The 23,065-nt window shown below is 37.5% G+C and overlaps 1 protein-coding gene across 3 annotated transcripts in view; it reads left to right on the plus strand.

Moving 5' to 3' along the window:
- Positions 1–17,450, plus strand: part of Plcb1 (phospholipase C beta 1) — a 710,759-nt gene extending 693,309 nt beyond the window's left edge. The window contains exons 32-33 of one of the 3 annotated variants that reach the window (XM_047539543.1): positions 163–332; positions 14,282–14,413. In XM_047539543.1, coding sequence (XP_047395499.1) covers positions 163–330 — 168 coding nt within the window. In that variant the 3' untranslated portion in view covers positions 331–332; positions 14,282–14,413. Of the gene's footprint in view, positions 1–162; positions 333–14,281 lie in introns of all 3 variants that reach the window. The other 2 variants (XM_047539544.1, XM_047539542.1) reach the window with 2 other exon arrangements.
- The last annotated feature ends 5,615 nt before the right edge of the window (positions 17,451–23,065 follow it).

Raw genomic sequence — 23,065 nt, forward strand, 5'->3', positions numbered from 1 at the left:
GGAAAGAGTATTTCTGACAAAACACCTTGGTTTATCAGATTTCCCATTCCAAACCTGGTGAGTTTAGCACAGTTACATCAACATCCTCATCTGATAAATGAGGGATTGGGAAAAGAGGGAGATGTCTCAAATTATTCAGCCAAGTGCTGTTTTCTTTTTTAGAATAGGATCAAAGGCTTATCTAGGGACAAGGAAAGTATACACCTCCTCCCACAGACAGTTACCTTGACAAAGACTCAGGACATCACAACAAGTGGTTTTGTCTTCACTTATGCAACAAAGAAGAAAATAGAGGCCTGTCCCTGCATGGAGAGGCCTCAGGGGACTTGATGGTAAGTATCGTTAAAGTCCAAAGGAAAAGGCATGAACATATTATTCAGATACTCCTTAAGTAGCACATTGACCTTTATGATGTTGTATAAATTTTTAATCTAGATGCCAATACTGACAAATCAGAAGATTTAACATGAAATCCAGATTTTCGACATCTTTTGAAAAAATCAGATGTGACCCTTGGGCGTACACTGACCTGCAACTATAGTAGCTGGCAAGTTTGGGTGGCTGCTATTTGTAACACAAGTCACATCTTTTGCCTTTACAACAGTTCCCACTCAACCTCTGTCACTCATATATCTTCCTACCTGACTCTGTTTCAGTTTCCTGAGAAATCCCATCAGTTTTCAACTTCATATTGGATGGAAAATTCAGGCCTCCTGACAATCAGGCTTCTCAAAATACCTGTGAGACCAGGAATGTCTAACTTCCCTTCATATCGAGTTGTAAATGGCCAACCTAAAACCACAGTAATTTAAGTAGGAGCCATAAACATCATGTTTAGAAGGAGTGGTTACATAATTAGAACATACTCCCTAAGCATCAAAATCAATTATCCTGATAAAACCCTAGGACAGCTTACCACTCTTGAAATATACATTTATAAAAGGAAAAAGTAAAACCAAAACTAATTTTAGGTGATCAGGAGAAGGGTGTTCTCCGGGACTGAGTAGAGTTCATTCTAGGACATGTGACAAAGCCAAGTTTCTTTTTTTTTTTTTAAATGCAATGCACAGCTTTGAGTCAAGAGAGAGTGGTTGCAGCTAGGGCTCAAATTGCTAGGTCTTAAAAGAAATTAACATCAAGTTGTGCACAGAAGACTCTGATCTGCACTGAGGGTGGGACCTCCATGTGCAAAAACCTTTGGAGACCCAAGACTTCCCGTGGAGGCTCTTTCACTGGAACTCCAAGTTCTCTGAGTTGGTTGCATGCACCATCTGTGCTATTGACATTTGCTTCTACTATGACTCAGTATAAGAATTTATAATGTAAGTTCAATTCTTCCCTGTTGGTAGCATCCCACTTGATTGAAAAGAAATACATTCTGCATCTAAAAATAATTAGCCTTTGAACTGTCTTTTATTTCAATTGACTTGAGGCTTCTTATTGATTGTTTTAGGGTTTATGTGGTGAAGAGAATGGGATTTGTCTGGTGTTGTCTGTCTTAGTTTCTCTCTAGTGGGCATAAATCACCCTTTGTTGTCATACCCTTCCTCCTAATAGTTTGTGTAATTAAGAAGCCACAAACTAGTGCCTTTTCTTTGACTCTTAGTATATGCTAAAATTTCTAAACTTGAGTGCTTTAAATAAGAAATGCGATTAGTTGACCACAGATCCTGCTACTTCTCTTTCACCTCACTAAATCTAATTCACAGATTCCTATTGTTTCTTGAGCTCCATAGAAATTTGTGTTCAGAGATTCTGAAGTAATGTACATGTATTAAGTTGGCAAATGCATGGAAAGTACTAAGAATAGTACCTGTCTGTAATTATTACTGTCATTATATTGCCACCTTTATTTTTATGGTTCTGTTTTCATATTTACTAGTAATGTGTACTAGATTGCTTATAGACTAAGTAATTTTCCTCTTTTTTTTAAAAACTGTGACTTTCCTTATTCTATTTTTCCATTTGCTTGTTTTTTCTTATAGTATTGGACTCTTTACAGAAATAGTCTAATTAAATTAGACTACACTTAATGGCAAACAGAAAAAACAGCCAGCTGACCAAATAAACATGCCCTGAACTGAAGAATTACATAGGGGAAGTGGAAAACCAGTAGCTTCCCAGCAAGACAAACACAAATAGAAAATCCCAGTGAAGGTTTAGAAATAGATTGGGCTAATTGCAACTGGTTGAGAGTATTTTTTTCCACAAAATCATACTTTATTATTAAAAGAACAGGATAACAATAGACCTTGTACCATAGAATCTCTCCTCAACATCACTTTTTTTTATTATTCCATACAATTGATGTAGTTTTATTTTACAAATAAAATTTTTGAAAAAAAAATCACAAGCAAAGTTAAAAGACAAACTGGGAAAAAATATTTACATCTCACATTATGAGCAAAGGATTACATACCACTATCCCCCACCCCTGCCAAACAAACAAACAAACAAAAAGACAACAACAGAAAGAACCCCTAGATAATGCTAAAAAGGTAAACCACCTGGTGGAAAAGTAAAACAGAGTTCCCAGAACAGGAAACACAATTGGTCCTTCAACAAATGAAGAAAGTCTTTGCCTCACTCCTGGTAAGATAAAGGCAGGTTTTTGAAACATAGACAGTCTCTTCCTAAAGATCCCTTGAAAATCTAGGCCAAATATTTTTCACTTCTCAACATCACTTTTTAGTAAGAGACTCTTCCCTTAGTTGGGCATGGTGGCATATACTTGTCAACCCAGCAACTGGGGAGGCTGAGGCAGGAGAATTGCAAGTTTGAGGCCAGCCTCAACAACTTAGCAAGGCTCTAAGCAACTTAGTGATACCCTGTATCAAAATAAAAAAACATGAAAAAGACTGGAGATATAGTTTAGCATCCCTGAATTTGAGCCCTAGTACCAAAAGAAATAAAAGAAAAATAAAAAACACTTTTCAAATATTTTGTGAAAGCAACTTTGAAGTCATAGACATTCAAGGAAAATAGATTGGAATTATTTGTTATTCTTTCCTCAACACACATAATATCAAGTTACTGAGATCCTCATACATCCTGCTTTTACATAGTGAGGAGTCAACTTGGAATGGTGGAGATAAAATCCTGGATTAGGAGGCAAGAGTTTGGGGTTCAGACGTTGATTCTCCTTAAGACACTTGAGTGGTAGTCTTCCATTACCTCACTTCACAAATGATGAGATTTGTTGAATAATTTGCTGACTGTTTACTAACACAAGATTATAAAATAAGTCTCTTTAGCATCCTTAGACCAAAACCCAGGTCTTCAAATAGTTAAGGAATCTTTAGGCACTTAAGTAAAATAGTAATTTTCTTTTTGACAAAGTATCTCCTAACTACTACCTGGATTGTTAATGATTTTAGAGAAATCAAAAATTTTCTTCTTAGTCAGAATCTTTTTATTCCCAGCTATCATAGACCCTAGCTGAGTCTTCCCACTGAAACCACCTAAATAAAAATAGAAAGCTCTAAGATCTCTATAAAGGGAAACTACTCTGGCACTGACACAAAAATATCAAGTACTAGAACCACACAGTAGCTGAGATGAACTATCTTGCTGAGTAGCATAATTATTGCCTTAAATTATGTTACAAGTTGCTTTTAGATGCTGAATGACCAGGGTATATAAATAAAGAAACAAATGTCTTGCTCCTGGAACATGATCAACAATAAATTCTAAGTCCAGGCTACAGAATTTAATGCACACTTTTGAGGGATATTATGGGAGTCATGGGGACATGCTGTAATAGTGCTGCACAAAAGACACAAAACTTCCCTGGCATGCAAGTTTGTGAGAATGTGGTACCCAGCTACTCTTGACTGACTGCAGCTGGCCTTAGCTGGACTTGTTCATATATCCATGATTCCTTATAGGTCACATAGGTGTCTCTGTGGATCTTGTCTATAATTTTCTACATTTCTGGGCATCAGCTAAACCATCTAGGATGATTTTTGGATATGTGGCTGAGATGATTGGGGTGATTCAACCCTGTTCCATGTGGCCTATCTTTTACTACACTATTCCCAGCATATTTCCATGACCTGCAGAGGAAATAGAGTGCTAAACATGGGCTTGTCTGTTAACATCCCATTGGCCAAAGTAAAGTCATATGACTATTTCATATTCAAAGGATAGAGAAACAGACTTGCACCCTGGGAAAAGGAACTCAGAGTCATACGTAAAAGCTATGGATCTAGAGAAAGGTAAAATATTTGAGCCATTAATCTAGTTTATCTCCAAAGAAGAACATTGACTAGATTCTAGTGTTACTACTAGTGAGCCATATCCTTGGAAAACCACTAATTTCTGTGGGCCACAGCTTCATACTAAGTCAAAGGAAAGAGTTTGGCTATTTAATTGCAAAAAACCTTTTCCAGAACTTCGGAGTCCTGGAAGATTAGACTATATAATTGCTAACATTCCTTTCCAAGGTTTCGGCAGTAATTTCTAAATGTCTGTGAGATAATCACAAAAGAAATTTTGAAATATATTTCGAGATTTCAGAAGTATAAGGTATGGACTATTAGGAAAGTTTAACATTTTTCATAGTGAGGAGTCAGCTTGGAATGGTGGAGATAAAATCCTGGATTAGGAGGCAAGAGTTTGGGGTTCAGACGTTGATTCTCCTTAAAACACTTGAGTGGTAGTCTTCCATTACCTCACTTCACAAATGATGGGATTTGTTGAATAATTTGCTGGCTGTTTACTCACTCAAGATTATAAAATAAGTCTCTTTAGCATCCTTAGACCCAAGGGACACAAAGGAAGGAATGGTGATGGAGCTAGGGGAAAAGTCATAGGAATCGTGTTTTCCATGATTTTATAAGCAAATTTCCTCTATGACAATTTCACAGAGAATATGATGTACAGAGGAGTTTACACTTTAGAGTTATGTCAGAATGCATTTGGCTTTTGACTCAAAATTTAAAATGCAAATGCATGTTAGCAGCTGCACTTGGTAAATCATATGATCTCTAACTTCTGTCTTTCCGCTTTTATTAATTCGGTATTTGGATCTACTTAGCATTTTGTCTACCTTTTCCTGGGCTCCTCCATCTTTCCTTTCCTGCACACTTAGCAACCCTCATTCTGCCCTTTACCCAGCAGACTTCCATGAACATTTTGAATCTCAACCTGAATATTACAAAATCCAGAGGTCTAGAGTGATAACATCTACAGAAAAGAATCATTTAATATACACCTATATCCTGAAATAATGGTGAGGAAGGAAGAGGATTCACAAAAGGAGAAAACTGCTGGGAAGATCTTTGTCTGGAGTGTTAGTATCAAAGTATGGTCCTGAGACCAGTGACATCTGTGTCTCCTAGGAGCTTGTTAGATAGAAATGCAGAATTCCATGCCTCTCCCCAGAATCTGCATTTTGACAAAACCTCTGGGTGCTTTGAATGTACAGTGACTTTTGAGAAAAGCTAATCTAAGGCTTGCACATCCTGTTATTGAACACAGCCATCCTTTACAGAAGTCTTCTCAACCACAAAGTACAGGTATCTCCACTACGATCTATGGCTAATTACAAATGAAAGAAATATAGTAGTGATTTAATTTTTATATATTAGAGCAGACTCAAAGGTTAAGTTTCACAGTCTCAAATCACTTTTACCTACTTAAACCACACTCCTTTCAACTGAGCAAGGAAAAGGGAAGTTTTAAATAGAGTACTGTCTCCCCAGTGAATGTCATCGATTATATGTCCCATATAAAAAGGAAAAGGTTGAGAGCTTCTGCCCCAGGAAAAGATAATACCAAGGGTACAGGCAGATCCTTCAAGGCCCAACTTTTTAAATCCAATCTTCTCCATAAAGTATTTCCCATATCACCCTAAGGTGACAATCCAGGCTTCATTTTCAATGTCTGTAGCCTATCTTGGTCTGCAACATTCATTCAGCTCAGTATCCTATTTTCCCCAAATACGTTTCTTGTCCCTACAGGACCAAATACAGGTCTTACACCAATGAATAAAATATTATTTATTGTTAAATGCATCGATATCAACAACAAACCAGAACATAGTTCAAAATGAGAGGTCTCACAAGCACCATCATCATATCGCATTGACCAAATAATGACTCAAATGATATAACTAGAAAGGACATGGGCCACTTATTAGACAGGGTTTCAGATGTGTTTAGATGTAAATTCAGTTTTCCGTCTTTCTTTTTAGAAGTATGATTATACAATATTGATTAATAAGCAATCATAATATGTAAAAATGATGCATGATCTTATTTAAACTTTGTAACAATGGCCTGGGATAATTGGCATAGTAATCACCCTTTTATATATGAGAAGATTGGAATTATAAGGATTAAATAAACTGCCTAAGGTTGTACTTGGTAAAATTCAAGTGTTCTATACCAAATGTAAAGGAAGCGTCTTATCTATCCCAAAATGAATTATCTACTTTGTGTATCTCTGTGACAACAGGTTAATTTATGGTTGCTTTCTTAACCCTTTGCAATGGACCCTATTATGAGCTGATATTTATTCACAAGGTGAAAATTAATTTTTGCCTAATTTTCAAGCAAATATAGTTATTTGGGAAAATCTTCCTAGAGTATAAGCCTGCACCATACTCCAACACCTGAAAAAAAGTAGCAGGAATTTATACCCACTGTGACTTGACTGCAGTCTTCCACATTGGCATGAACTATCCAAGTTATTTCTTTTAGGTCTGTAGTATTTCCAACTTTGACCTAGAAATACACTGATTACCACTTTACTCCCTTTCTTTAGATTTCAGTTGTCAATGGCAACCTGGAAGTACAAGGCTGAAAAAAAGCTGCCTTTTACATGAGTGGTTTGTCATTTTGAACTTGAGTCATGGTCACTGGTAATTGTTTATCTATAGGGGTCCCTCCTGCCTTGGGTTGTGAGGGAATCCAAACTGTTTGACTATGCTGTGCCTCTGCTGAGACGCTATGGATTTTGTCAATTTTTGAATTGTTTTTGCTTAAACTTACTGGCATTGGGTACTCAATTCACAGGGCTCATGTGACCTTGTAAACTGAACTCTTGGTATTTGTTTGAGCTTCCTATTCCCCTAGCAAATGTTTCTCTTTTTTTTTCTTTTTTTGTTTAACTTCACATTTTTAAATTGGAGCATGATAGTTGTACATATAATAGGGTTTATTGTTACATACTCATACATGCACGCAATGTAACAATATAATTTGGCTAATATCACTCCCCAGCCCTTCTCCCCTCCCTCCCTCCCTACCTCCCCTGGCAAACATTTTTTATCCAATTGGCCCCAAGAATTAAGAGCTTCCTTGCCCATTTCCATGTTTAAGGACAGAGTTTTCCTAACTTCTGTTTCAAGATGGAGGCACCCAGATTTAGGCAGGAATTTCAGTTTGGTACTCTTAACACAGACCTTTGATGCCTTCTCTCACATACCTTTAGAACAATAAAACCCTAGCCCAGCAGGATGAAGAATTTATTCTGCAACCCCAGGAGTCCCATAGTTTTAAGTTCCTTTGTTATTTTCATGATTTAGGGATTTCCTTTTCTCATGTTCAAACTTAGCTATAAGTTTAAATAATAATGTTTGTTCCATTTTATTCAGATTTCCCTGCTTTTGGATTAAAAACACAGCCATATTGACCCAAAGTCCCATCTCAATTAATTCTAAGGAAACTTGGAGGCAAACAAATAAACAAAAACTGGATTGGTTAGGATATATAATATAGTCTGATTTTCCCACATGGCACTTTTCAACAATCCTCAGTAACTTGACTAACCTCCCTCGGTCCTTTTCATACGATCCTGTTATTTCTATTCTTGGTCAAAGTAAAAATTCATGAGATTATTCTAAAAATAAGAAGAGGCCTTACAAGGTTGCTCAGGCTAATTTTGAAACCACCCATTCTATGAATGTATTTGGTAAATGTTTTTCCCACTGTTTTAAATATCCACTCAGCTCACTGGTGATGTTGAGGTTAAAATACTATTGTCCCTATAATAATTCTTTGCAGAATTGTCCTGATCACGTTATCCCACATTAAGAGTTCTGTATTTTTCTTTTTTGTAGTTTTAAAATAATATTAGATTTTTGTCTCACTTTAGAATGCTATTTTATGCTAAAAATAAGTCACGTTACCATAAAAAATAAGAAATAGAAAAAAATAAAAATACACATGATCCCAACACAGTTTATATATTTTAGTATTTTCTTTCAAAGTAATCCTAAATTCTTAAAAAAAATCACAGTTATAATCACAATATATACACAACTGTGGACATCCTTTTTATATTTATCATTGTTATTATGATAACTATATTATATATTATATCATTATGATTTCTCCCTGTTTTCGAAGCCATTTATTAGGTTACATTTATTTGGCTAAACCTTTTTTTCAACTAGAAGCCTTATTTGTTTTATAGAAATGCTTCTGCTTGCTTATTTGTTTTGCTGTTTTCCATTATCTTTACCAATAAATTTCAAAATACTTTGAGCAAGATTATTATAGTAATATATTATCATGTCTACCTTCTGAAGGCCAGGCAATAGTGTTTGAAATGGTTAAAATACTGAGAAATTAAACTTTAAATTTTTACAGCACATGCTTGAAGAGAGGAAGAAAAAATGTGAAATAATCTAAAATGTCCAATGAGAAAACAAAAACAAGTGACCATAAATGTCTATCAAAGGGTCACATAACCTTACAAAAATATGATTATTATTTCAAGTGAATTTTAGCAAGATGATATAATTGTACATCCTTAGTAGGATATGTTCTAGAAATAAAATGACCCTGAAAAAACCCTTAAGCTTCACAAGGTTATTTTATTGATAAGTCCCTGTGTTGAAACTATTTCTGTATATTTTAACATAAATGTGAGTAAACATGCTAATGCTGTTAAGGAGAAAATTTTTTCATTGAAAGAAAATGGTATACAAATATGAAAGCAAGAAAGTTAAGAAAAAATGTAATATTACATTTAAGTTTGAAATACTAATACGTACCATGAACTTTTCAAAGCATATTTCCTAATAGTCCACTGAGATGCCCTGGGAGCAATTAGCACTTTTAGGACCCAGGGCTTGATTTATTAATGACTTCTCTACAAGGAACTGAGTCCCTTGGAAAAGAAGATGATTTATATATATATAAAAGTGTCTGGGATATCTTACTGTACCAAAAAAGCAAGGAAATATTCAGAATATCCAATGGGGATTTTCAAAAGGACCTGGGGCCTGAATGGGCTCCCACTGATCAAACTCAAGACAATTTGAACATCAAAAAGAATCATGCCTGCTACTGATTTAAAACTAAGGAATAAGTAAAAAAAATATTATCTGTAGTTATTTTCAAGAGAAAGAGAGAAGTGAAAAAACTCATTCGTCATTTTTGAAATGATTATGTTCCCAACTCCTTTCTTAGAAAAATGTGTAATTACAGGAAAAGAATGAAAACTTACCCTGTCTTTTTAGAGATAATTTAATTTCATCTGCATAGATGCAGGAAAACTCTTCCTTGCAGAAGAATACGAGTTAAATATGAAATAATTAGAAAATTAACATTTATACCCAGTTATATAGCCAAGAATCATCAGTTACATGTGAGGGCATGAAGGAAATTTTATATGGATCCAGAGTTTGACCCCATAGAATGATTGCCAATTGTAAAAGCTAAACTGTGTCTTACCAAAATCAAAATCTTGGATTTATCACTTTATCTAGATGATCAAACAGCATCTCTGAAACTATACACACACCAACACTTTGTAATATGAGATGTCAAAGAATATCTATTGAGCATTCTTAGCAGAACAAATGTTAACCTCCTAATCAAGCTTATAGACTTAACTTGTAGTTTGTAGGAAATACAAGGTTCAAGGATCAGCTTAAACAATAGCACAAGCAAATAATCAGAAAAATTCATAATGAGGGTGCTCTCTAAGAAAAATGGCAAACCTCTTACTAAAATCCAAGTCATAAAAACTTAAAGCAGTAAATATTTCATGTGTTCACATGGGAAAAATTAGACTGACATAACAACTAAATTGTAATACACTAATTTGGAGTTTTGATCTAAAAAGACAAGCTAGAAAAGATTTGGGAGGAATAACACTGGGAAATTTTGAACAAGAATGAGTGTTAGATAATATTAAATAACTGTTATTAATTTCCTTTAAATAATTATGATGTTTTCATGTCAGAAAATATCTTTATTTTACATGCGTGCAATAGTATTTATGAGTGAAATGTCATGAGATCTGAAACATTTTAAATGATGCAACAAAAAATATAATAATAGATAATAAGTTAAAATTATTTTCAGGGGATGATGTTTTGTTTCATTCTGGTTGTTTTGTTTGATTTTCTTTTGTTTTTTTCCTCTGCAAATTCTGAATGTAATTATCATAGTACCTCCAACCTTATATGTTGGTCCTTTTATTTTCTATAAACTAGATTTCCCAAGAGTAGAATTTCTAGATCAAAAGCTATGTATATTTTTCTTCTTATAGATAATATGAGATTATTGCTCAATGTTTGGAAATGTTTTTGGGGAATCTGGGTGTGTCACTGGGTGGTTATACACTTACCCACCTCGTATGGTCAAGGCCTGGGTTTGAGCCTTGGCACTGCACAGAAAATAAATAAATAAATAAATAAATAAATATACACACATGCCAAGAAAACATCTTTGGGTTCCGAGTGTAACTTGAATTGATTGTCAATGATAAATTAATCAGTAGATTTTATGTGACAATTTGGATTTCTGACTTTTCTTGTAAAACAAGAATCTAACAAGCATGTACTAGAGCTGAATATTTTGACCCCTGTGTCAGATAGGGTATGTCTTCTCTCGAAGCTCCATCTCCTCCACACCTACTTCCTCACACTTTCTACTGCTCTTACTTTCATGACTTTCCTGGTCCTAGTAAACATGAGGTTGCAACACTTGGGCTGGAATACCTCTACACTACTAGATATTAGGGCTTTTTTAGAATGGAGCTAGATACTACTTTGCATAATTTTCATATTTTCTTAAAACGAACAATTGTTTTATTTAGAAACAGTCAAAAGAAAGCAAAAGTTTTAACTTGACATCCAATAGTAAATACAATTTTGAAATTAACTGAATGAATGACTTTTTAAAAAGAATATAATGTACAGCATTTCAAATAAACCATGAAAGAGTGACCTAGTTTAGAATACAAGGAAATCTACTAATGCCTCATGATAAAAGGAAAAGTCCAACGAAGTTATAATTTAGCCAAAATTGGGTCAATGATTATAAATTGTTAAAAATCATTATTATAATTAAATTACCAAAATTTTCTTTATTAGAATTTAATTACTAAAAATATTTAAAACTGATAATTTGGTATTTGATTCTTTTCCTGTTTGAGTGTTTTGTTTGTTTGTTTGTTTGTTTTTTAATCTTTGAAAAAGAAACAGCACTTGGCAGGGTTTGTGGCTCGGTGGTAGAGTGCTTGCCTAGCATGTGTGAGGCACTGGGTTCGATCCTCAGAACTACATATAAGTAAATAAAATAAAGGTCCTTCAACAACTAAAAAAATATTTTAAAAAGAAAGAAAGAAAGAGCACTTATCAAGCACATGGGGTCATGTCCACCAAGGACCACTAACCTTGAGAAATTGTCTGCTATGTCAAATACAATGTATCAATGTCTAAAAGTTTCCCCATCCAACCTAAATGAAAATAGTTATCTACCATGTCCTGAAAACAGCTTCCCTTGCTTTTCTCTATTTCCCTACCTGCCTTGGAAATGAAACTAATCACATGTAAGACTGAATTGAAATTGAAGCAAACAGATAAGGCTGGAACAATACTAAATGGGAGTCATTAAACCAGGCTGAGGTTTCAAAACTCATGCAAAAGGGGGAAACATTGTCAAAACCCCACTCCCTTCCAAATTGTTGGGACAGGGGTAAAAATTGGCAATTGCATTCTTGTCTTTGAGTCTCCAGTGATTTGCTTTAGCAGGACACAGAGGGTGGGACTGTGTTTATGGTGCTTTTGCTCCATCGTAGCTGTTTGTATCCTAGTGCATCCTTGGGTCTTGTATCCTAGTGCATCCTTGGGTCATATATTAGCACAATATATTCACAAATACCCTGCATTTTATATTTGAAGAGAATAATTATCTTTCAATACTCAGGCTAAGATATTCTTATCAGACACCTTTTGATGTAATGGGAAAAAAATAATTTAAACAAGATCCAGTATCCATTATCTGAGATTCTTGGGGACTGCTGTTTTTCAGAATTCAGAGCTTTTCTGATTTTATAAAGATAATATGATGCATGCACCATGAGCACAAGGCTCCAGAGAAGCCTCCTAATCAAACTAATTAATTTGTTTGCAATTAAATATGTGAAGACCACCACAGTAGCTCAAGGCCGGCCTCAGCAACTTATGGAGACTCTATCTCAAAATGAAAATGACTAGGGATGCAGCTCAGTGGTAAAGCAACCTGGGTTAAATTCCCTGTACCAGAAAAAAGGAAGTTAGGAAGGAAGGAAGGGAGGGAGGAAGGAGAGTGATGGATGAGCATGAATAATTCAAAAAGGAGAATAAATAAGGACTATAAACAGCCCTATATCAGTTAATGTCATTGAGTTTGCCACAAATTTACTAAAAGTTTCTGGTTTAGAAATTTGGGTATTTTAGAATTATAGAGATTATTAATAGAATTTAAATAACTTGGCAAAATTTCTCTGGCGTGGAAGCAAGAGTGGGGGAGTTAAACTATAGGATATTGTTCAGCAACTGACACTGTCCAGGGGAAGGTCAAGACCTAGAGGGGCAGATGACCTGAGGACTGGCTTCACTCTGGATGTTCCAGGTGTCAGGGAAAGTCCCAGAGACTACACTGCAAACTGCTGGTGGAAGATATACAGCCTGGATCCAGACAAAAAGTATAACTGGGGACCTCAAGTAGAACTCAGACAGGGAGATACTCAGAATAACCAAAATAGACCACCTGCATCAGCATCACCCAGAGCTGCCAAGAAATGCAGGGCCTCAATCTCCACCCACACCTCCTGAATCAGAATCAAGGCCAAGATCCCATATGTACACCTTTAAGATACACTCAGATCTTGTTGCATGGAAAAGTGTGTTGTTGTTGAGAAGCATGGAGATAAATGTCTTAGAGATATTAAGGACATCTCTTAAGAAAAGTTGCCTCAAGTCTAATGAGAGGGGGAGAAAAACCATGTGGTTTCACATGTTCTGAGATTAAGCTACCTGCATATCATTCAATCCATAGAGCAAATTGTGTTTGAAATTAGGGGTTTTCATTTGGGCTCAGACAGCATGGCTTCCCAGTAGCCATTCTTGCCCACTTCTACCCAGGAACCCCAGCTTTGCAACTATTTTAAGAGTAGGGCTGCCATGCAAGTCTGCATGTGAAGAAAGATTTCCCTGACGTTCAAAAGTCTGAAAATTCTCCAGGCCATAAAATTAATACATTCTAAGGCAAATAAAAACTATAATGAGAAGGAATCACAATAAGGATGGAAAAAAAAATGTCCAAAATAAAAATAAATGTTGGTTACAGGAGTGGATTCACTTTGTAACATGCATTGTTTCTTTTTATTTTTTATTTATCCGTGTGTGTGTGTGTGTGTGTGTGTGTGTGTGTGTGTGTGTGTGTGTATGATGTTGGGTACCAAACCATGCTAAGCTGCAACATGCCCTCAGACTTCTCTTGAAGAACAACCATGTGGTCAGTGCAGAGTATATGCTTAGTATGTGTAAAGCCCTAGATTCTATCTCTAGCACTCAAAAAACAAAACAAAATAAAACAAAAGCATCTAGCATTGGCTTCCCAGCATCTGGCTGAAGCAGCAGCCCATGAAGCCTCCTCTGCCACTCTGTTCACCCCAGTCAGCTTCTGAGGTCCCCCAGCCCAATTCATGGTTGATCTTGATGCTCTCAACTATACATGGCTGCAACCTCTAAGTGTAATAATTTTAGATCACTGTTTATTACTTCTGTAAACTTTTTCCAAATGTGAATATGTGAGTGTGTGTTTATAGATGTATCTATCTTAGCCCAAATTTTTTAGCCCTATCAAACTTGACTTTCAGCTTCAGATGTCATTTAGCATGTCCAGCTAAACTTTGCTTTTCATCTTCTCTATAGGTGACCAGTGAATGACATTTTAAATTAATTTATTCCTCTCCCTATTCTTCGTACATCTATTTCAAAGAGTTTCTACATCTAAATGATTTCAAATCATTCTCCTCTCTTGCTCTCTCCCAGCTGCAGATGGAGCTGGAGCAAGAATACCAAGACAAGTTCAAAAGATTGCCCTTGGAGATTTTGGAATTTGTACAGGAAGCCATGAAAGGGAAGATCAGTGAAGACAGCAATCACGGTTCTGCTCCTCTCTCCCTGACCTCAGACCCTGGAAAAGTGAACCACAAGCCCCCCTCCAGTGAGGAGGTGGAAGGAGAGAACCCAGGAAAAGAGTTTGATACTCCTCTGTGATTGCTTCTGCTAGAACTGAAAGATACGCATGGCCACTCAAGCTCCATTGGACTCTCTCTTCTAAAGATCACTGCCCAGGACCATCTCCCTGAGAAGCATCCCTTAACCTAAATTCTACACCAAATGGAGAGTTCCAGAAGGATCCATACAGAGGTCCCATGCCCAGGCTCCAGGTGTCACAAAGAAAATACTGCAGGTCTACTAGTGAAGAATGCATGTATGTGGGATTTTTGTTTTCCTTCTAATAGTAAATTCAAAGCAGGCAACTCCCAGGCTCTATGGAACATTAAATGAAAGACAGCGTCTTCTTTGAAGAAACTTTGAGCTCACATTTTTATCTGAAGCTCCACTGTAAAGTATTTCAAAGTAATAGAAATAGTTTGAGAAATGCATAGCACTATTTAACACTATTGATCATCCAATTTTGAGCATTTATTTTTCCTATCTGCCCCTCAACTCAATGTCTTCAAGGTCACATGCATATTAAATGGTTTCATCCTTTGCTTTGCAAGCACCGGTGGCTTGCAGTTTGCTAATTTATTTATCATAGAGGCATCAATATTTGTTGCTGACATGGCTTTATTAGATACCATAGTGATTCAAGTAAACTGGTTTTCTTTTTTGCAAAACAAAATCATTTGATTGTATCCTTTCCCAGTGAAGCCATCCCAAGACTTAGCAATATGGATTGTACATTTGGCTGCATGAGCAAGTTGGCTGCACATTTTCAGGCAGTGTGTTATCCAAATTGACTATTTGCACTCAAAGTCTGGGTATTCATTGGCTGTTGGCCTGAAATGATCAAATAGCTACAACGGGTCTGTTCTGTTAAACAAAAAGAGTTGAGCTGATATATGTTAAGCAGAAATTCAACCAGAATAAACAAGTTCCAGTGGTTATTTTGCTGTTTGACATTTTTTTATGGTTCATTTATTTTTAATACAGAGAGGAAGATTGAATATTTATCAAAAGAATACACAGACCCATGTATAAATTATATATATATACATATATATATATTAACTCCATGTTATTGTGTATGTGCTGGGCCACACGTGTGTGCATGAGTATAGATGTGTCTTTATTAATTGGCAATGACCCAAATCTCTTCCATAAGACTTAAAACCAAATTCAGGGATAAATGTTTGGAGAAGAAAAGGGTCAAATATTTAGATTACATGGATATTAAATTATATGGAAAAGCTAAGAAACAATTGATGGAGTTGTTGGTGTATACTGAGGGAGATTTAGAACCTATGAATTTGATAAATATTTTGCAGGATCAAAAATTGGATGTAAGTATCAGATTTTAAGCTTATTTTAATGGTTAGAATATACAAAAGTGTATTGAACATTAAAGTGGAAATTTATTAGTATCTTCTATAATTTTAATTCTAATTGACTTAAATTTTATTCTAACATAAAATTCTTTCATTCTGTATTTAGTATGTACATTTAATTCACTTAACTGTATCTTTTAAGTTACTATTTTAAGTGGCATTAGAAAAACAAATTTTATCATGGTAAAACTGGTCAAAACCATTACTGAAAGTAAGAAAGACTAATTATATTTCAAAATATAATTTAAAGAGTGATACAAAGAACATTGCAGATAAAGCCCAGAAGCAAAATATTCACAGCTTTATTTTACTTAAAAAAAAAACAAAAAACAAAAACACCTGTCTGATTGTGGTTTAGAAAAACATTTTACAATGCAAAAACCAGTTGTGTCCTGAAAATTGTGTTTCAAAAATTTAATATTTTTATGGAAATTATTTTATTTAACTTTAAGCAATAACTAGGGATCACAATTAAGTTTTAATCAAAATGAAGGCTTACTTCAGATATGAGGAAAGACTGTTTGATTAAGAAAACACATCTAGTAAGACACGAGGGGCAACATCACATCCCCTTTGGAGATGATTATATTTTGATCTGAAGGATTTAGAGTGTTAATTAGATACTTAATAAAACTTAACTTCCACTGAAAGAGAAATCTTTTGTAAATCATTCTACCTTTGCACTTTGAAAGAAAGGCATAAAGAGGCAAGGATGGTCAAAATTGAATGCTGCATTTTTATAAACAAAATTACAGACTGTCAAAATTGAAGAAGAATGAACTGATAATAGCATTCATAACCAAACACAGTGGTAATTATTGCAGAATGCCGTATCACATTTTTAGTCCAGAGATAGACTAAGGTTGAATAACCTTGACTTACGCAAAACTGTTTTGGTAGCTGGATTTCATTCTTAGAGAATCTAGTCATTTTACAATACGTTTGTATTTGGCCATTTACTGTAATCACATTTTTATATCTGTACAACGACACTTTTTGCAGTTGTGGGGTAGTATGTAACACTGTGTGTCTTGCATCATTAAAACTACTACAGTGATATTATCATTTAATAATATTAATATTACTTGAAAATAGACAAAAGATAAAGAAAAGGGTCTGTATGATGTGCAGTTTTTGTGCCTTTATGTATTTGCCTTGTTCTTTGTTGAATGTGTGAAACTCTGTACTGTGGTTTTTCCTATAATAGAAAGTAGAGTTGTGTATTAAATTAGACTGTGTCCCTGACACCTTTACACTACTGAGAATGGTGTGGTTTTGGCCTTGTAAACCAATTTTCAAAGTTAAATGACATGTCATGTGTTTTGGTTTTTAACATTTCATTTCCACATTTCAGTACCACCATACATTAATTAATGCTCCTCTAATAGATAAGCAGTCATTAAATAATTCTGAAAGAAAGGGCCATTGCTTGCATTCCTTTGAATTTAATGTCGCACTTGTGCATTGTATTAATATTGTTCGTGACAGATTGGACCTTGTGACTTTTGCCTTTTAAGAAGAAAAAAAAAGAGATAGGACAAAGTATTTGAAGCTATTAAAATGTACATATTTTGGTTCTTCTATCTCCAATTATTTAAAATGCATAATCCACATTTTTGTAATAATTCTATGCAATTTTGTGGCATGATGTTTCTTCCACTTGTAATTTTATGTGCTTTCATCACAAATCCAAAGGAAACAATAAAAATTTCTTAACACAACCCAGCTGTTATTTCTTGGGGTCAGGGTCAACCTTCTTTAAACAGGGAGGATGGTGGGAGCTGTAACTTTGATAGGAAAAGAAATGTACATATGAGCTCTAGGTCAAGGTCCCAGAGGCCTCCCCAAGTGCAGCATATCTGTTATGTATTGCTGTGTATTGTTATGTATTGTTATGTAATACAGATGACTCCAAACAATAAGAATGATCTTTTATATCTCTTGACTTATTGGAGTCAGGAATTCAGACAGGGCAGAAAGGGATGGCTTAGTATCTGCTCCACAGCACCTAGGCCCTCAGCTGGAAGATTAAAAGGCTTGGGATTAGCATCTGCTCACACGGGTGGTGGTGGAGGGTGCCTCCCCTGGAGACTAACTGAGGCTCCTGGCTGGAACACTCACACATGCCCTCTCCATGTATCCTGGGCTTTCATAATATGGCAGCTGGATTCTAAGGGTGAGCCTCCTGAAAGCTCCAGAAAAGAACTCTCAGCATTTTTATAACCAAGCCTCGAAGTTGCAGACATCATTCATGCCAGACTTTCTACATTCAGCTGATACTGCTCCTTCCCAGATTCAAGGTGAGGGAACAACACAGACCCCATGTCACCATGGGCCCGTGTTGGTCACTAAAGAAGACTCAAACAGTTGGAACAAACACAAAGTCATGGTCAGCTTTGCCAAATACAATCTGCCACGTGTAGTGGGTGCCAAACTGAATTTGTGTTCCCTTTAAAGTTGCTCCACCTCCTTTGTTTCCTACATCCATAGAAATCATTTTAATCCAGTTACCCAAGACAAAATATTGACATTATCCTTGGCAGTTTCTTTTTCCTCACCCCTTTTCCAATAGATCATCAGGTTAGATCAGTTCTGACCCTGTATAACCGTCAGGTTCATTTGTTTTCCATCTCCTGTCCTAGAGCTTCAGTCAGGCCACCAACCCCTCCCACCTTTCAACGTTATCCTAAGTATCTGTAAAGCACGTAACCCTCTCCCCATACATAGCTGGAGTAGTAACACAAAAGCAAAATTTAATGGTATTGAAAGTCATCTGCCCTAAGGATGAAGTCTCAACCCTTAAATAAATGTTTGAGATTTTTACATCAGTTGGTCCTACATAGCTGTCCAGCTTGATGACTTACTATGCCTCACACAACACACCACAGCCTTAGGGACCGTCTCACCTAATGGGCTTCTTAAATACTACTCTCTCTGTTCATAAGACCTGTCCTTCTGTGTGTCCTCTTGAATGCCTTGCCCAAAACACATGCAGCATCCACCACACACAGTTTCTCTTAGTTCCCTCCTATCCCGGCTAACTCCTATTGATCTTTTCATTTATGACATTAATGTCACTTTTCCTGGGAAGCCTTCTTTGACCCACCCACACTTCTGTGAGACCCCTTCTCTGCGCTCCCTTTGTCTTCTGTATCAGTTATCTATAGCTGCATCACAAACATCAGTAAACTGCAGTGTTTTTAAAAAACCACCTCATACTATTTAAGGATAGTCTATGAGGGCAGATGGCTCTGACGATCTGAGCCAGGCTTTGTCTATGCATCTGTTGTAATCTGGAAGTTGGCAGGTGACTGATCCTGGCTGGGGTCTTTCACATGTCTAGGGTCTTGACTGGAACAACTGGGCTGCCTTGGCTCTGCTCCATATGATATTGGATCCTCAGAGACAAGATCCAGAGAACACACAAACTCGGTGAAGGCCTCAGAATCAGACACCATTACTTTCACCATATTTTTTTTTGGTGAAAGTAAAGCAACAGGCAATCCCAGATAAAAAATGAAAAAAGGTAACAATGTTATAGTGTTGGGGTTTCCGGGACCCCCAGCCTTGGGCATGGTCAAGATGGCACCTGACGCTGAGCCAAAAGCGGCCAGCTATACAGTAAACAACCAGCAAATTCCAATGATTGGCTAGTTAACGATGTGATTAGAGCATGCCCCCCCTCGTGTACCTATCCTATGCTTGCAGCTGTCCGCGTTTACCTCGTGTACTCTCCCCTGATTGGTTGAAGTGTATATAAGCCTGGTGGGTGGGAGAGTAGGGAGGCGGCGGAGGCTGAAGCTGAGCTGGAAGCTGGGAGTGCGCGGAAGCTGGGAGTAAGAAGAAGCCGAGAGAAGAGAAGCTGGGAGTGCGCGGAAGCTGGGAGTAAGAGAAGTGTAGGAGAGGGACTGTGCATAATAAACTTCCAAAGCTTCAGACATTTGTCGTGTCTCTCTCTGCGGCCAGAGGGAGCGCGATAACTGGTGCTGAAACCCGGGAAGATGAAGGCCTTATAAAGAAAACAAGGTAAGATACCTAAAAAATCTTTTTTATATACAAGTTAAACCGGTTATAAAAAAGTTAAAGGGTGTCAGGATGCGCCATCAGCGGTCCTGGGGACACGCAGAATGCGGTCCGGTTGAAAGGTATCGGGATGCGCTATCAGCGGTCCTGACGCGTGGAACGCGGGTTAAAGGGTATCAGGATGCGCCATCAGCGGTCCTGGGGACACGCGGAATGCGGTCCAGTTAAAAGGTATCGGGATACGCCATCAGCGGTCCTGACGCGTAGAACGCGGGTTAAAAGGTATCGGGATACGCCATCAGCAGTCCTGACGCGTGGAACGCGGTCCAATTAAAGTGAAAGTAGAAACACGCTTGAAGCGGTCCAATTAGGGTGTAGGTAGTACGTGAAAAGCCGCTATAAAAATTCTAATGCACACTTGATAGTTTCCCTTTCAGTAATCTCGTTGCTCCTGGCAGCTAGGCCACTGTTTGTTATTGTAACTGCCATAACTAAAGCTATTCAAATTAGTAACAATGGGGTCTGAAACGTCTAAATTCAGAATGCAGCAACCCCTCAGGGAGCTATTAAAAAACCATGGGACGCCATTAAAGGAAAAAAACAGCTAAAGTATTTCTTGATACTGTGGAAAGGATTTCCCCTTGGTTTTTGGATGAGGGCCTTTTGAATACCCTACAGTGGGAACAGCTGGGGAAGGACCTTCGTATAGCGGATAGGCAAAACCCTTTGCCAGTAGGCACTATGGCTATTTGGTCTCTTATTAAATCCTGTCTGCAAGATAAAAACAAAAAACCTTCACTCACCGAGCCTTTAGCTGAGGGAAGACAGGTTTTGGAAGAAATAAGAGAGGAACGTTCATATCTTTCTCAAAATTCAGAAAAAGGAACTAATTCAGATGAGGAACTATCAGAAGGGGAATTATCAGGAGAGGAACTGGAAAAAAGAGTACAAAGATTAAGACTAGATAAAAAGCCCCCTCTAGTGCCCGTGTTGCCTAGTGCACCTCCCATAAATAGGGAACCCCCTCATGAAGCGTCCAGTTTTGGATTACACTCAGAATGGAGTCATCTTGGATCTGCAGCGTATCCTGTTTTTGAGGATGCTCAAAATCAAAGATTCCACCAACCCTTAGACTTTAAAATAGTGAAACAGTTAAAAGAAGCAGTTAGCACAGATGGTCCTCAGTCAGCTTTTACTATAGCCTTAGTAGATACCTTGACATCATTAAACTTAGTGCCCCAGGACTGGACTAATCTTGCTAGGGCCGCTCTGTCTGGGGGACCTTATGTGGAAAACATCATGGCAAGAAATATCTACGGATACCGCCCGCCGAAATGCAGCAGCGGGGAATCCCCAAGTCGATAGGGACATGCTTATGGGCGTAGGACCTTATGAAACCCTTCAGGCACAGCTTAATTATCATCCAGCAGTCTATGCGCAAATTGCCGTGGCTGCAACCAAGGCCTGGAAAACATTACAAGGAGCAGGAGATTTGCAGGGCCAGTTGTCAAAGGTAACTCAAGGGAATAGTGAGCCCTATGCGGATTTTGTCGATAGGCTAATTCAGACAGCATCACGCATCTTCGGAGATGCAGAGCAAGCCATGCCCCTAGTAAAACAGTTGGCTTACGAACAAGCTAACAGGTGGTGTAGGGAGGCCATAAGACCATGGAGAAACAAAGACTTGTCCGCCTACTTAAAAGTGTGTAGAGATGTAAATGATACTTCGGCGTAGAGCAGTGCCTTTGTAGCAGCCATAGACAGACAAACCACCTTGTTGTCTGCCGCACTTGCACAAGCCCAGGGGAGGTTCCCTTCAAGAACTAATAAAGAGTCTTTAGGATCATGTTTTGTGTGCAGACAGAAGGGACATCTAAAAGCCACTTGTCCAAACAAAAGGCCACCCTTTGCCCGGGGTGGGAACATCTATACAAAGAATAACCTGGGAACCGGACCTGGGCTATGTCCAAGATGCAGAAGAGGAAGTCATTGGAATAGTGCCTGTCAGCCTATTGGAGTTAGGGAGGATAATTTCCTAGGGTTGAATCCTAAACTTCAAAAAAACGGGAGACAGGGCCCTCCCCGGGGCCCGCAACAAATATACGGGGTAATTCAACAAGTTCCCCGATGGTGGTATCCTCCCACAGAGAAGGGGAGCGCAGAGCCACCTCAGGAAGTGCCGGATTGGACATCTGAGCCACCTCCAGACTCATACTAACCCCAGATATGGGGGTGCAGATGATTGATACTGATTGGCATGAAAAATCCCACAGAACAGTGTAGGACTATTACTAGGTAGAGGTTCCTCAACACTAAAAGGACTTATAGTACACCCAGGGGTTATTGATCCTGATTTCACTGGACAAATAAAAGCCTTGGTCTCTTCACCAAAAGAAATTATGGTCATCTCTCCAGGGGATTGCATTGCACAAATGCTTATATTGCCCAGTCGACATTCTTTGTGGCCCAGTAAAAATACAAATAAAAGACAAGGAGGTTTTGGATCAACAGGAACCACTTTAATAAACCTTACTATGGATATGGGACAGAGGCCCCTCCTAAAATTAAAAGTGGGAAATTTGGAATTTACAGGTTTATTAGATACGGGAGCAGACAAAAGTATTATTAGCGCAATGGTCTGGCCAAAGCACTGGCCATTGATCACAGCAGCTCAGAGTTTGAGAGGCTTTGGAGTAGCAGAAAGCCCCAATCAAAGTGCTTCCTCATTATCGTGGAAAGATACAGAGGGACACACAGGAATATTTCAGCCATATGTCTGTAATGTTCCTATTAGCCTATGGGGACGAGACGTCCTGCAGCAAATGGATATGAAACTCACCACTGATCAGACTTACCAAGGGACTCCTGTAAGAAATATGTTACAAAATATGAACTATGATGATAAAAAAGGATTAGGAAGACATAGTCAAGGATCTACCCAACCACTGCCTTTACTTCCACCAAAAAATGATTCTCATGAATTGGGTTTTTCCTAGGGGCCACTGATAAACCATCAATCCCTATAATATGGAAAGATGATAAGCCTCACTGGATTCCACAGTGGCCCCTAACAAAAGAGAAGCTAGAGGCAGCTCATAAGTTAGTACAAGAGCAGATACAAGCAGGTCATTTACAACATTCTACCTCTCCTTGGAATACTCCAATATTCTTAACAAAGAAAAAATCAGGAAAA

This window comes from Sciurus carolinensis, chromosome 2, assembly GCF_902686445.1.
Source record: "Sciurus carolinensis chromosome 2, mSciCar1.2, whole genome shotgun sequence".
Classification (NCBI taxonomy): Eukaryota; Metazoa; Chordata; class Mammalia; order Rodentia; family Sciuridae; genus Sciurus; species Sciurus carolinensis.